The sequence below is a fragment of the Aplidium turbinatum genome, chromosome 8 (assembly GCF_918807975.1).
Source record: "Aplidium turbinatum chromosome 8, kaAplTurb1.1, whole genome shotgun sequence".
NCBI classification, from domain to species: Eukaryota; Metazoa; Chordata; class Ascidiacea; order Aplousobranchia; family Polyclinidae; genus Aplidium; species Aplidium turbinatum.
In genome coordinates this window covers 16,877,001-16,892,256 of record NC_137479.1, presented here as the reverse complement: position 1 = coordinate 16,892,256, position 15,256 = coordinate 16,877,001, and the positions used below count along the sequence as shown (strand labels likewise).

The window sequence follows — 15,256 nt, the reverse complement described above, 5'->3', positions numbered from 1 at the left end:
AGAATGAAATTGCAGATGTAACGGTCAGCAGGAAGCAGCAAAAGACTAGGCAGCCGCATAGGTCACATTAAGGGGAGATGATGATAATAATGCATTAAATATCTGATGCTAAGAATAATTTTTTGTGTCACCAGAAAGTTTAATTTACAAATTCTATATAGCTTTATTACAAAATCTATTTACGGTGATAATAATTAATCAGTGCCTGTAAGCACCATCTCAGCCCCCCTCCCCCCTATAAATCCACTGGTAGGCCTTTACAATAATTAAGGCACTTAAAGCGTGTTGCGGTGGTGTTTTTCAAACCATTGGCTTGTTCAAAAATGAGGCAAGAAGGTATTAGGCTAGACTGAGGAACGCAAACTTAATGTAGGGAAAATATAAATTTCACTTCCATTGTTTCAATGAGACGTCGGCAGCCGGGACCGAGTGGTTAGCGCGTTGGGCTCGCAGTCGAGAGCCTGCATGTTCGACTCCAGCCACCCGCACTTGCTGTTGTTTCTCTGGGCAAGAAACTTTACGATAATTGCCTCTACCCAGTGATCGATTTCGAGTAATGGGTAGTACCAAATTTAAGTCATAAGTAGAGTAGACAACCGGAAACAGACATTGCCGTCGGCTGCAGCGTGGGTCAGGTGTAGGCCTATGTCGGAAGGCGCACACCGATGCATAGCGCTCAAGTCCGCTTTCCCGCAATGCAGGATAAAGATATGACAAACAAACGTTGATCTACGAGAGGTGAGATTTTCTCGACTTTCTCAATATTTAAGATTTTCTCTCGCTTTTTGCCGGTAGCCTATTTCACAAATTATGTTCTCTCACCTTCAAAAGATATTATTGATTGTAAAGGAATTTAAAAATATCATCATCATCATTATGCTCCTTAGTCCTTCCTCGTATTGAGGGTTGGATACAATGCGTCATTGTTCTCGACCATGAGCTTTTCGTAAAAATATCAGCTACCGTACATTAAATTATGCGCTTTGTCTAAGCGACATTTTCACGATTTAATCGCTTCATCTACTATCTGCAGCAAAAAAATGATCTTGAATTTCATTTTTTCAATTACAATTTTAAGCTTATTTTAATTTTCTGTATGGCCGAACATAGCAAGTCCAATTTATTATCTTGTAAACATAATTACTGTATATTCAATATCCACAATGTAGAAACCACATCACAAGGGTATGGAGTCTAACCAAGAAATCATGCGATGCAGTACGAATATATTGCAAATATTACTTCCACTTCAGAACATGCGTATGTTTGTGCATAAATAAGCCTGGTATTGATATTAGCTGTGTAGTGAGCGTGTGACTAACAAGGAAATGGTAAAACTTTGAAAAAAGCACCGACAACGCCTATTGTACATGTCAATGTTATCGTTGACAAAGACTTGTTTCTATTGACATCGTTAATTGAGCCGCGAGCGCTAGACTTGATTGAAACGGATTAATTTGTTAAGGTTCCAATGTAAAAGGATTGTTTTATCATGGACTGTCAGTCACTGGATTCACGTGACCAGCCGGTACTGGCGCCTTGTAAGTCACACGCAGTTGTCACAAATTTTGTAAATAAAGTTGAATATGATCAAAATGACGGCCAGGAAAGAAAATGAAAACCAAAATAACAGAAGCAGCGTTTGATTGTTGATAAAAAAAATAACTTGACAATCTAATCAAAAAAATAAAGAGTCCAAAATACTAAACTCATGTTCAGTGAACGTTCCGAAAACAAAACTTTCTTCATCTTCAACAAGCGTTTTAACCATTTTGCTCCTCCTTATGCTTGTCAAAAGATGATGCTAACCTCTACTTTGTCGTGATAGGCTTGCGAATATAAAAAAATTGACAACATCGAAAGCATCGATTGAAATGTCATCTACTGAGCTTAACACGTCACAAGAGTAGCCAACGTCTGCAGACGTTAAATCAATGTAAAAAACGACTATATTGCTGTCTGGGAAGTTCATGCTTTTAAAAATATACGGAGTCAATAGGCTTACTGCTTTGATGTTACAATGGAATTAATCGCTACAAAGCAATGCACAAATGAATCAAGACTGTTTATAAATTTCCTGAAAATTGTTGGATTTTAGTTTGCAGCTGTGGACGCCAAATCGCTTTCAATGGTTGAAGCTGTTGATGCCGAGCATCATCCCGACGCAAATATCACGTTGTTATAATGCAAAATTTAGTTCATATATTTTATATCCACAAGAATTTTGTTACAGTCAATACGGTATATCTAATACTCTCTAACGTAGTGGTTAAATTCTTTTTCCTAATTAGGTCTATAATTTTGTATGAGCTTCATCTATTTTCAAAGCTCATTTCCTCTTTTTCAGATGTTTCACTTTAGACTAATATTTAGCGGTTCGGTCATGACTCTTATATTTTGAATGTAAATATTGTTGTCACGCCGTCTTCATTCAATAAAAAAAAAAAAAAAACAGTCATATTTTTAGTGGACTTTACATTGTTATTGTGTGCCATGGAAGATTACGATTATACCAACCAGCCCACCTATCCATATGATACAACTGATTTTGTGCAACCAGCTGTTGCCTCAGAACTGGTACGTTATCCTAAGTTTAAATTTTTTTTTATATATTTCTTTTCTTTTCTGTAAAATCACCGTTGCAAATAACGTAGTAGCCAATTTTTTAGTTTACATACTTTTTTCCTTTTCTGTAAAATCACCGTTGCAAATAACATAGTAGCCAATTGAGGTGAAAAAATGTGAAAGTTTGCTTTCATGAGATTGCCCACAGATAGCCTACAACTAAAATTTCAAACAAGGGTTAAAAAAAGAGATCAATTTAAATGACCTGTCTTCATCACGTAGTCTTAGATTTGTTTCACTTAGAGGTAGCTTTTCAGATTTAAAATTACAAACTAGGCTTACAGGCCATAAGATGCTTCACACTTATTCAGACTAGTGGTTGAACGAAGTGATTTATTTATTGTTGAAGCTAACACAGGAAAAAGCTTTAAATGCACTACAGTAGCCTACTGTAACAATTCTAATCTCTTTTTGAACTCAGGGTCAGTCAAAGAATATAACTAATGGACAAACAAATCATTGTTCCAAAGAATCTGGAAATGCAGATTTATGTTCCGATGAATCCAAAACGGCTGAAAAATGCAATCATATCCCATACTCATTTGTTCACGTTCAGTATGAAGAGTTGCAATTCAAGGAATGCTGCGGGCAAGGTACGTTCGGAAGCGTATACCGTGCTCACTGGATCCCACAAAACCAAAAAGAAGTTGCTGTAAAGCGGCTCAACAACATGGATAAGGAGGTTAGCAAATGACTTCTATTCGTATATCTAAGTGCATTAATGTCGTACAATCCTGGTCGGCAGAGCCGTTGATAGGATAATTCGGGCCTGGTACCAATGAGATTTTCGGGCCCCAGATCAACACACTTCTATGAAAAACGCACTATATTTAAAGAATATGTTTGTTTTTAAGTTCCCGGGGTCCTTAGAATGGTTAAGGGTCCTTAAAATCATCCCTCCCGTGCTCTGATCCAAAATTAACCCCCGGACCCCCTGTCAACGCTATTACTGCTTGGTAACAATTTTAAACACCTTCTGATTATGTCCACTAATTTTAGCGAAGAAAATGTTTATTCTCAGCAAGTGATCACTGGTATTTGGAAGTGTTAGGTTATGCTTCAATAGCCATTAAAACTAATTATAAGCTTGCTGCGGTGTATAATGTAGAATGCATTCACAAATTGCAAGGTCTACATTGTTATATCGTTGTTTTCAATCGTAAATCTTCGTCTTGGATTTAACGTTTATTTGGACAAATTTTGACATTCATATAAGAAAATCGTAGCTGGTCCTACAGTTTTGCGACAACTTGTGCCAAAGGGCTTGAAGCATTTTTCATATTATGATGCTATCTTTATAACTCGACACAACAATTTCTAAACCTTATTGTTGCTCGAACAGCTGCAGTTAGTACAATGACAAACACAAACCAATGTATGAAAATGCTTTGAAAACTTTATTTGCCGACTTCAAAGCGATTCAGACTAAACTAGCATATGATTGTAATGTAGCATTTCTCTCAACGTTGTAGGATGAACCCTGAAAATAATTCAAACTAAATCTGTGCGCCTTGCTAGATATCTTATTTATGCAGTGATGCGGTTGATATTAAGTTACTATAATTCGCTTTGAAGTCACGTGATATGGCTGTAAGAATAGAATGCATAAAAAGGCATATGCCCCTTTTATTCATCATTTTTCTATTATATGTAATAAATTCGTACAATGTGTTCTTAAAAATTATCTGTTTTTTTTTGCGTTTATTAGGCGCACGTTCTCAGCGTTCTGAGTCATCGAAACATCATTCAGTTCTTCGGCGCATGCGTAGAACCCCCAAATTTTTGCTTAGTCACAGAATATGCTCCATATGGAAGCCTGTACGATTTTCTTGCTACACCAGAAAGCGAAAAACTTGAAGTAAGTCTAATCTAAAGGTCAGTTGCAATGATTTTTTTCAGCGGGTAAAGCCAAGTTTTTTTTTTATTGAAATGACTTGGATGAAAAACCTGTGGCCTATGTCAGCGTGGTCCAACTTCTTTTCATCGCGGGCCAAAAACATTTTTTTTTTAATCTTGCGGGCCAATGTTTTTAAATAGCCATTCATAGGCCTATTGCTGGCAAATTATACATAGCCTATGGCATATAGTTACTACTCTCTAAAACCTCTACAGCTTGTTTCGCCCTAAAAGGGGGATCATCTTTAACTTTATCAACTTTAGATTTTAATTTTAGACAATAGCGTTGGTATCCACGAGAATCGTAGTTGTGGCCATGCGAACGCAAGCGTAAAGAGCCTCATTTCCAAGTTGATTTCGATTTTTGGTTTTAATAACTTATCGTTCATTGCCGAAAACGTACATTCGCAAATGTATGTACTTTCAAACATCGAGTGGCCTACAGGTTCAGAACAGCATCTTTTAAAAGAGGAAACTTCTTCTTTTACACTAACTTTCAAACGCTTGCAGGATTATACTTTTTTGACAGCAAAAACGGATCTTTTTGAGGTTCACATAATTGAAGTTGAAGCTCTGGGGGCTGTGTACTAACTCTCACGCCCATGGGAAAAATTTGTGAACAAAGTGGTATGATTATGCATCACAAAGGATCATTCACAAAGTTTTTTTGTCAATTACAATAAGAAAAAAAAATTGAAGTGATATTGCTAGATTAAAGCAAAGCTGACTATATCAGTTCGCGGGCCAAAAAAACGAAGCTCGCGGGCCAAGTTTGGCCCGCGGGCCTGCAGTTGGACCACGCTGGCCTATGTTATGGCTGTGGAATGGTAGGAGACTAAAAGACGTCATCTGTAAAACCAAGACCAAGTGGCTCTTCTTAGATCCGTTACTGCTTTGATAGATATGGCCATGGCCACCTGGAGATGCGGCCTGATTTGTCACATTTTGCAGATTTTGATTACAGCTACTGCTAGTGCTTGCCTGACATTTTTTGAGATGTTTTTACTTTTTGCGGTTTCCTAATGACAAAAAACTTTTTCGTTGCCTTGGGGAAGCAATAGCAAATGAGAAAAAGTAAGTTGAAAAACACTGAATCAGACTGTTATTGAAAATTAACAGTCTGACTAAAATTTACAAAATCAAATTTTCTTTGTTTTTCAACATGTGAGGATGTTAAAACTTATTGTGTCATCTGGGGAAAAGAATAAAGAAAGCGTAAAAATTTAATTTAAAAAAAAATTCATTTAAACGTTTGCCCAAAGTTAGAAAAACCTGGAAATTTCTGCAAAATGTGACAAATCAGGCCGTATCTTTAGGTGGTCATGATATGGCCTACAACAAACAATATTTATTTGTAGCCCACGTAGGCTATTTAGTGCGTGGCTGCAATAAATTGTTTCCATCGTAATCAAATACACACTTTTCTATGCGCAGTTTCAAGAGATAACTTACGAGTGATTTTATTGCAGTTCAACCAGTTGTTGTCATGGTCACGTGACATCGGCGCAGGGATGAAGTACCTCCACGAAGAGGCTCCAGTGACGGTCATTCACAGAGATTTAAAATCAAAGAATGGTGAGGACCCTAGCTATGTTTAGTTTAATTGCGATTTTGTTTACAATTGCGACTAACAATTAGTCTACAGTAGCCTACACAACACTTGTGTTGATTCTGTATCACTTTAGAGTCAGTAATTGTTTGAATTTAATCAAGCGTTGTTATTTTCAGTTGTCATTTGCCAAGACTTCACACTGAAGGTGAGTTACATTTCTTATGTTAATTCAACAATAAATGGTGTGTTTTTAGCGAATTAAAAATAGCTTGAAGTAGCCTAATAGGCCAACAAAGGTGTTTTTTATCGACCTAAATGACGGTGGTGCAACAAAAATATAAATGGTTTTATATACCGTAGCCTACAAAGGCTAAATTGAATTTAGTTTTCCTTGAATATATGGTAAATTATTCGAAGTTTTTAAAAAGTGACTCTTAGTGTTAACAACGTTAGAAAAATCAAATTATGTTTGCAGATCAAGCTTGTTATAAGCTTACTAGCTTAGTAATATTTCTACTTGAAAAAAAAATACTCATAATGAACCAAACCAATAGACCTAAGCCATGGTTAGTTCTCATCGTGTTTCTTAACTGTCATCACTAGATTTGCGATTTTGGGGCGAGTCGATTTTTTGGAGACACAGTTGTGATGACAATAACTGGAACCTATCCCTGGATGGCGCCAGAGCTCATACAAGGGCTGCCTACTTCCGAGCTCTGTGATGTATACTCATTTGGAGTGGTAAGATTAAGTATTATCATCTAAGTTAGATAAGTTTAAGTATTAAGGCTTTGTGCTTTCTTCTGTTTTAATCAAATGTTTTGCCAATTAAATTGGTTGATAGTTGAAAAGTGCAACTCTGATGTCACTGCAACATGCCTTGTGAAATTGTAATGACCAATCGATTTAAGATAAAAAAAAAAAATATAGGCCTAATCTACGGTAAGCAGAAGACTGGCTTATATTACATTTTCCAGCTGGGAAAGTAGCCTATGCGTTGAAAATATTGTTTTTCTTAGTACAGTACCATACCAAACATTTCAGCATAGAATGGAGCTATGAAAACGATTGACACTAAAATCTATAAAAAAGACTTAGCCTATGCTACCACTTTAGTTAATCTAACTCTATATCTGCAACAACCAAAGAACGATTGACAAAACGGTTAAGAAACCAGACGACAAACCAACGTGAAACCAGTAGAACTGTTTGTCGCTTCTACCTTTTTCTAGACCTGTGCTATATTTAGCATAGGCTATATTGTTTTTCGTTGTGATGGTCAGAAATAAAAACAAACTGAATTGTTACGCAAAACCAGGGATCAAAACTAAGGATTTTTTGTTAAAATCTCATGAACTTACCCTAGGCTATATTCCCTTCACTAATAATATCAAAAGACTTTGAAGTAACTTATTTTCGATTTCCTTGATACTTACGTGCAGGTCCTTTGGGAATTGCTGACACGCGAGGTTCCATTCAAAGGTCTGCAAAGTTTCCAAGTGGCTTGGGCTGTTGTTGAAAAGCAAGAGAGGCCATTAATTCCAAGCTCATGTCCCTCGGGGTAAGTCAATTACAGACGATTTCGAACATCTTTGTTCACTGAATACCTGTTTGATCTGGACTAGCCGAGCGCCGTAATAGTAAACATTAGCCAACCATACGCATGCATTAGTCAAATAAGATGGAAAAATATGACTAAGCACGAAGAAAAGCACCAAAAAACTGCAATGTAACACGAAATGCGACCACACACAGTGGCGTAGCCGGGGGGGGGGGGGGGGGGGTTGTGGGTTACAACCCCCCTTTTGGCACGCGTGTGACGTCACGATATTGAGAATGATGCTTTCAGTCTAAAAAATTGTCTAATTTTAAACAAAACTGCGCTAAAAGAGCGAGTTTTGCCAATGCCAAACATCTCAGCCAGGAATTAGCAACAAGAAAACATAGAGACTTAGCTTTATTTCCGAAAAAAGCCGAAAACATGATCTTATCCTTTTGCTATGCCACCGGACAGCACCATTTTACAGGAATATTCACACTCACATTCTTGTTGAAAACGCTCTCAGAATGCACCAAATTCAAAGTAATTTTTCAAAATTTTCTGGGGGAGGTCCCCCGCCGTTGGCTCGTCAAAACCCCCCTTTCAAAATTCCTGGCTACGCTACTGACCACACATTATATTGTTTTGAGGAAAGCCCCTTGATTGCTGTTGAGATCATCGTCACAGATGGTGTGTGATGATTTACGTCCAAACTACTAGACAACAGCTGTTGGGTATAATTTTCAGACCTATGGAAGTCTGATAGCCTAGGCCCTAGGTCCATTTGATCAATTTGAAGACGGTAATGCATAGGTATTCACTTGCTACGCCTACGCTAGACAAAACCTTTCCTAAGAGATTTAAATACCTTCCATGAAGCTTATTGCTTGGACCTGTGACAAACGCTTATCATTTGCTATTTACTCCATCATAATTGTTTGTTGTCAGCAGGGGCGGATTCAGCAAGTAGCCTAAGAAGGGACGACAGCCCCAATCGCTTCCCTGAATCCTCCCCTGGTTTGTCAGTGGTTTGATTTACCCCTGTGGTTATTTTTTTTCATGAAGTTGGTTGAAATTCAAAGTCACTTAATTAATACCTAAACTCATTAGAACACTTCTTTAGATTTGCAAATCTGATGAGGAAGTGTTGGTCTCATGACGTCACTAGCCGGCCTTCTTTTTTTGATGTCATTGGGGAATTGAACTCAATGCTAAATGATGGTAAGAACGTCAAAGACGTTGAGCCTGCCTACCAAGCTTACACTGCACTGTAACTCTTCAAAAACTACCCTTGCAAACAACATGGTTTTGCAGATGAATTACTTGAGAGTACCAACCACTTCATGGGTTCCAAGAGTGGATGGATGGGAGAAATGAAGGAAAAGATGGAAGAAATGAAAAAACAAGAGGAAGAGATCGGAGCTAGAGCAGAGGAACTTGCCGAGCGGGAAGCCAAACTAAAGAAATGGGAGGAAAAACTTAAAGATGAACTGAGACAACAGGTTAACTATAAAGAGACCAATGAGGACAAAGATAAAATTGACAACGATTTTTTATGGTTAATTATGCCCAATGCATAAAGAAGAACCATAGACTGATCTTAAGGAATTTCTCGAAGAAGTGTTAAACGACGTAGGTTACTGGGTCCAAAAATCTTTATGGGAGTGTGATAATTTAACAAAAAACTGTAGGCTAGTAGTACTATTTCAATAAGAAAATTATGCTGAGAAATTATCACAAAAACTCTGGTGTAATCTTTTACTGTTCGAGGAGAAAATATAGTGTGGACGTTTCAGTGTTCATGGAAACTTAGCTCCTTAAAGCTTCTACATTAATTTGTGCGTTAAACTTGTTGACCAAAATTACATTATAATCACAATGGGGCACTTTAACCACGGCGAACTTTATACACAGGCCATGACAACGTGCAGCTTAAAATTTGAATGAAGACCAATTTATTAGTAGCCAAAAAGTATAAGTTGATAGTTTGAGTGTCAGTTAATAAATATAGTTTTTGTGTGATTTTGAGCCACTTTAGCGCATAACGTACTAAATTTTGGTACTTGTGCTGGAAATCTAAAAAATGCCTGGCAGCACTGGTAATTGGGAAACATTCGTCGTTTTTTGAACGTAAAATTAAGAATTTTGCAGTGATTTGAGATTCAGCGGCGCTGGTTCGACTCTCGGGGTATGCGCTTGAGCAACGCGTCACGTTAAAGACTGCTCTCCATTCAGCGGCATCTAATCGATGGAACAGTTCCCCGGCAACAAGACTTCAACAATCGGAAACTTTACGCTGTCAATCTCGGTGACCGGGCCTGCGCCAGTGATTGAAAGCCTCTACAAGTATGCGAAACTGCCAGAATAAGCTCTGCAAGAAGCTTTCCCAGTGCGAGGATAAAGATTCAATCAATCAATCAATTTGGATTGTCAAAACTATCGTTTTAAAGAAATATAAAGTAAATTTTGCTTACAGTTCAAAATCGAAATTAAGTCGGCCTTCAGTCAGGCTTCTACTTCGCACATTGTTAGGCCTGTGTGTATAGATCGCTATGACTTTAACCACAACACTGCTTTGTTTAGACTCTAATCGGAGTCGCCCGTCATAGCAAGAAGAGCGAACATTTGAATTGCAAGATTTCTGGCACCGGAGAGGGTGCGATTAGTTCTGTTAAAGATATGTTGAACCATATCATGAGCGGTAGCGCTTTGAATAGAGACAGGGTAAGTATAAATTCAGACGTTTATTCAATGTAACTTTTTGGGTTTAGTCTATTGAAAACCCATAGGTCTAAGTTATTTTCAACATTTCCGTGTCTCTTGCATATTCTGAAATTATCAAACAGTTGACTAAAGTGGTAGCCTTCAGCAAAAGCTTGAAAAAGTCAAAACATTTTCGATTTGCTTCTTCTAAACTTGATCCTGAATAAGAGTTATTATAATCTATTTCATAATGACGAGCACTCAAACTATTTTTTTTTCAGCCGACTTCTTCCCACTTTTCAACATCTCCGAGTTTTGACTTTGACACCTTTTCCAAGACTAATTCTCCACTGCATCAACGGCCTTTGAGCAGGCAAGGATCGCAATCCAGCCAAGCCAGTTCCGGGTCATCATGTTTTGGATCTTCATCAAAGTTCCGGCCTATTTCCAGACACTCCGATTCCGGATTAAGGAGAAGTCCTACTTCACCATGCCGTTTGTTAAAAGGAGAACCGCATATTGAGTCTGATATAAAGTTTGACAGATCGGAAAAGAACAAAACTTTTGATATCTTTTCCAAGCTACCATTTAATGGAAGTGAATTCAACGGCTCAAAGTCACCAGATTCACATGAAAATATGGGCATACCTCTCTTCGGAAAACCTGGTAGACCAAAGAATAAAATAGAAAAGCAAGTGTCCACATCATCAGAAGAGTATAATTTTGAGGGATCAAAGCTTTCTCGCTCCACTGCAGCTAGTGACTCGGCTGGGGGTAAAATGAAAGAACCAGAGGTACAGACTTGGGAGAGTGCTAAAGGAGACGCAAAAGTAAATCGCTCAAACGAAAAGTTTGAATTTGAACCCAAACAAGAACCTTATGCGCAGTCCAAACCACCGCCTCCTTCGTTGCGAAAGCTTAGATCCCACAATTCAACTCCGAATTTATTTTCAAATATAAACAAGCCGAGCATGACTGTTTCGAATGCACCTTCAGAGAATGATATAAAAAGCGCACTGGAATTATTTTACAAATCCGAAACCGATTCCATGGAATCCGATTTTGCTAAAAACCTCAGCAATGCGCTGAAGCAATTGTATGATTCTATGCAAACCTTAAACAGTGAGAACACAGTCGCTGAACCTCCTGACACGTTCTCTGATCATTGTGCCAAAGCAAAGGTTCCTTCTAGTCTACAGCACCACTCCTTGAAGCGTAAGCCTTTTGGGTTTATGAATGGAATCGATTCTTCCAACGGAGCGTTTGGTCGTAGCATTTCTCAGAAGAACAGTGTGTCCGAATCTTCAAAGTCCTCGAATAGTCAACATGCTGAAAAACAAACCAGTCGCTCGTTTGTAGATTCGGGAGGTTCACCTGATGATGATCACACAGCGGATGTTCTCTCGACAAACAGCTTTAACGATGTTAAAACTTCAAATATTCGAAGCGAAAACCAATCGTCTTCTGATCGTCACAACTCATCTCGAACAAAAACAGCTAGTCCATCTTTGATTGCTGGCTCGTTACAAGAAAGAAAGTCTGTCAATGAATGTTCAGAAAAAATGTCATCAAAGAGTCACCGTCGGTCCAGTCGTGTACAAGACTCTCATTCTTCACATACAAGATCAGGTCTAACTCAGCGAAACTCCCCAATGATGTCTGGTGGTGCTGAAATTTTAAAACCTAAAACATTAGAAAAGTCTATACAAGTGGGAGCATCTCAAGACGAGACAAATGAGAGTAATGCGAAAATACCTTCCAAAAAGTCTACACATGTTCAAGCGACGTCAGCAACGCAAGTGTTGCATAAGCATTCGCAAACAGATATTCGTTCTTCTCGCTGCAAATGTGGTGAGCTTACAGTGGATGTCAAAAGTGACGGAGATGGCAATGAAGCTGTAAATGCCAAAGAGAAAGTGGAGATATTACCACCAGAAAAAGATTTAGCATCAACTGAAGAGGCAACATTTTTTCTGGACTATCTTCCTCCTAGAAAAAGCTCGAAAGACATCGTCACTAAAAATCACAAGGATATTTTTAGAAATTTCAAATGCGATCCAACTTTTGATAAACACAACGAAATAGATGCGCAGGATAGGACGCGGTGGCCAAGCTGTATGTTTAATCATTACTTTAATCCACGTGACCAACCAAGTGAAAAAAGTATTCCATTCACAGATGGGATCACGACATCTGAAGAACACAACAAGCCCCTTCCGCGGTTTTACCATGGAGGCTTTCTACGGAATCGAAGAAACCTGCTTCCAAGTTATTATCGTCGATACTTTAGTGATACTGGAATTGATGAAAGGTCTTCGTACGAGAACTCAAACGATGGTATTTCCGTTCCCACTACGGTTATGCCTGACCTTAAAGAGCAAAGAAAATCTCCCAGATGCTCTTCTTGGAAAAGGTCACTGTCTACTCCGGAAATAAGAGGCTGGAACAATACGTGGAGTTGGTTAGAAGAGGAACGGCAGATGTGTACGTCATCTCATGGCAAAGATGATCCAAAACTAAAAATGTCGAAGAAATGTCAAGGCATGGAAGAAACATCACCTTCCTTTGATGCAGATGATGATGTTGTATTTCATCGGAGCATCAGCGCAAGTCCGGCACTTTCATGGCTTCCTCCTCCGTCAGTTGATTCGGGATGCTGTGACTCTAGATCAGACTCTCCTTTGTTGAATGGAGGCCATAATCGATTGACATCTCCCAGTCCATCCGCATGTCGAGATTTTGAAAGAAGTGGTAACTTCTTAATGAAATCTAATCTTTCTCGTAATCCCAGCCCCAACACATTGTCTCCAATACCACAACAGGCAGTATCTCAAAAACGACTTAATCGATCTGACAAGGCATCGTTGAAGACCCAGAGCTCAAGTCTTGACGTTTTTCAAAACAGAAATGCACCAATGAATAATTCTCGAGCAAAAAACCGTATTGAAGAAACTGGAACACAAAACCATCCTCTTCAGCTTAAACCAATGACCGCGGTGAAAAAACAGTTTATTGCTGGGGCAAAGATTATTCTCGAAAATGCTCGGACTGGCCAAAGTGACAATCAGCTTCAACTGAACAGAGGTGGCCCTGCGTTAAAACCTGGGCAGAGCAATTTCCCCAACCACAAAGCGAAGATCCCGGATCGACGTGACACGCCTAGCAAAGTAACCATAGCCAATTATGACCGAAACGGTTCAAATCCACAATGCGCGCACAGCAAGAGAGTTAAAGAAGTAGCTTCTACAGAGTACACTGATAGTGTAATACCAGTAACTAACTATGAAGTCTCTCCTTCCAAGGCCACTTGTGCAAGACGCATTAGCCTGCCAGGTCGGCATTCAAATGAAGGTAAAGGAAGCACTATCAAGAAGCCTCGCAAATACGTTTCCCAACAGCTACGTGACGCAGTGCAGAAAGATCAAGATCATCTAAGAACACACAATAGCCGATCCAAAATTCCATCACCGTCCAATCAGCGAGCTAGAGTTAGCCCCGAAGCTCACGAAGGGTCATTATCGAACGGTTTTCATACTAACCCGGATGCAAACAATCAGAGTGACATCTACGAAACTGATGATTATACATACATAATCCGTCCCAGGGGAAAGGCTGCTCGGTTAAAGACGGTTAGGATATAACTGCAGACCGCCTTGCAAGTTGCAATAAATTTACCTTTTACTGCTGTCAGTTCGCAAGTGTGCAACGTCACATTTACATCAAGCTCGAAAATTTGTAAATAGACAAGCAACGCCTGTGCAAGCAATCTTCTATTGGCAGCCGGCTTCATATTTGCAAGCTCAAGGTTGAAAGAAAAGTTTAAATACATTAATTGAAGTATCAAAGTGATACGTATGGTGCCAAGCAAAGAATGTGTTGAAGCTAAACAGTTGCAATACTACAACCACGTCAGAGCGCGGTAACTTTGCAGAACAAATGTATGGATACAGATATAGCTACAATGATAAGCCAACGAAACCTTAGCACGTAGTCAAAAATGCTTAGCAACCTTAGCACATCCATATCTAGCTCTACAACGAAGCATTTTTGAGTGGGACGTCGTTGCACACTGATCTGAATATTGAGCAAAGTAGGTTGCAGTCTTCATTTTTCACTGATTTTGGTATGAGCAAAAGAAGAAGGGTGCTGAAGCTCAGCGAAAGATTTAATTAAACTGGATTCGTTGTTCAAGCGGGCAAAACTTTTGGGAGCATTCTAGCTCTGCTGATAAACATTGCTTTTTTTAAATCCAATCGCGAGATATATGATATTTGATTGCACATCCCCCACTATTCCATTGGTGTTATCGAGTAGCGGATCTAGAGAAGAGGGCGGCACTTGGTCAAGTGCCCTCTTTAAAAACCGAGAAAAACATGCAACTTTTTTTTGCAAAACTTTCTCGTTAAACCACGTTTTATTAATTTAACCTGCAGCATCATACCCGTTGCATACATGTTTTGAATCAGCAGTGGTTATAAGAATGTGATCATGCGTGCAATGTGATGTTGTTTATGCGATGCAATGTGATCACTGAACGAAAGCTTTTAACTCCTTAACTCCAACTTCTACAAATTCTAGCTTTGATTATAATGGTCCAATACAAATTGTAGCCTACGTCGTAAATAAAAAAATACTGGGTTACAGAATATGCAGAGACCAAAATGAGATAAAGTACATCCAAAATTCCAGGGGGCAAACCAGCATCTTTGCTTTTTCAAATTCATACTTTGGAAGTGTTCATATGCTTCGTCAGAAATTTGGTGTCCTTCAATTTTTTTTTTTGTAGATTCGTTACTATGGTGTTTTAGTCAAGTTGTTCACGAGAACGTCAATTGGAGGTAGGCCTACCTCACGGTTGTGTCATTTTCTGTCCGAACAACTGAAAATTTGTTTGATGTGTAAATGAACTGTTATTGATATTTCTTGAATGTTGAAATTGA

The 15,256-nt window shown here is 38.7% G+C and overlaps 1 protein-coding gene across 1 annotated transcript; it reads left to right on the top strand.

Moving 5' to 3' along the window:
- Window positions 1-2,351: 2,351 nt before the first annotated feature.
- LOC145776103 (uncharacterized) lies at window positions 2,352-15,239 on the top strand. Its single transcript, XM_082587508.1, has 11 exons — window positions 2,352-2,577; window positions 3,047-3,307; window positions 4,334-4,483; window positions 5,991-6,096; window positions 6,250-6,278; window positions 6,677-6,814; window positions 7,516-7,634; window positions 8,737-8,834; window positions 8,928-9,115; window positions 10,197-10,337; window positions 10,598-15,239. The coding sequence occupies exons 1-11, from the start codon at window positions 2,494-2,496 to the stop codon at window positions 13,955-13,957; spliced, it is 4,674 nt and encodes a 1,557-aa protein (XP_082443634.1). The 5' UTR covers window positions 2,352-2,493; the 3' UTR covers window positions 13,958-15,239.
- Window positions 15,240-15,256: the final 17 nt, after the last annotated feature.

What these genes read in the sequence shown, in the direction of transcription:
- LOC145776103 (XM_082587508.1), top strand. Translation starts at nt 2,494, where the DNA reads ATGGAAGATTACGATTATACCAACCAGCCCACCTATCCATATGATACA. An exon ending in CAGCTGTTGCCTCAGAACTG is followed by an intron (nt 2,578 to 3,046) that starts GTACGTTATCCT and finishes TTTTGAACTCAG; the next exon opens with GGTCAGTCAAAGAATATAAC. An exon ending in GCCAAGACTTCACACTGAAG is followed by an intron (nt 6,279 to 6,676) that starts GTGAGTTACATT and finishes TGTCATCACTAG; the next exon opens with ATTTGCGATTTTGGGGCGAG.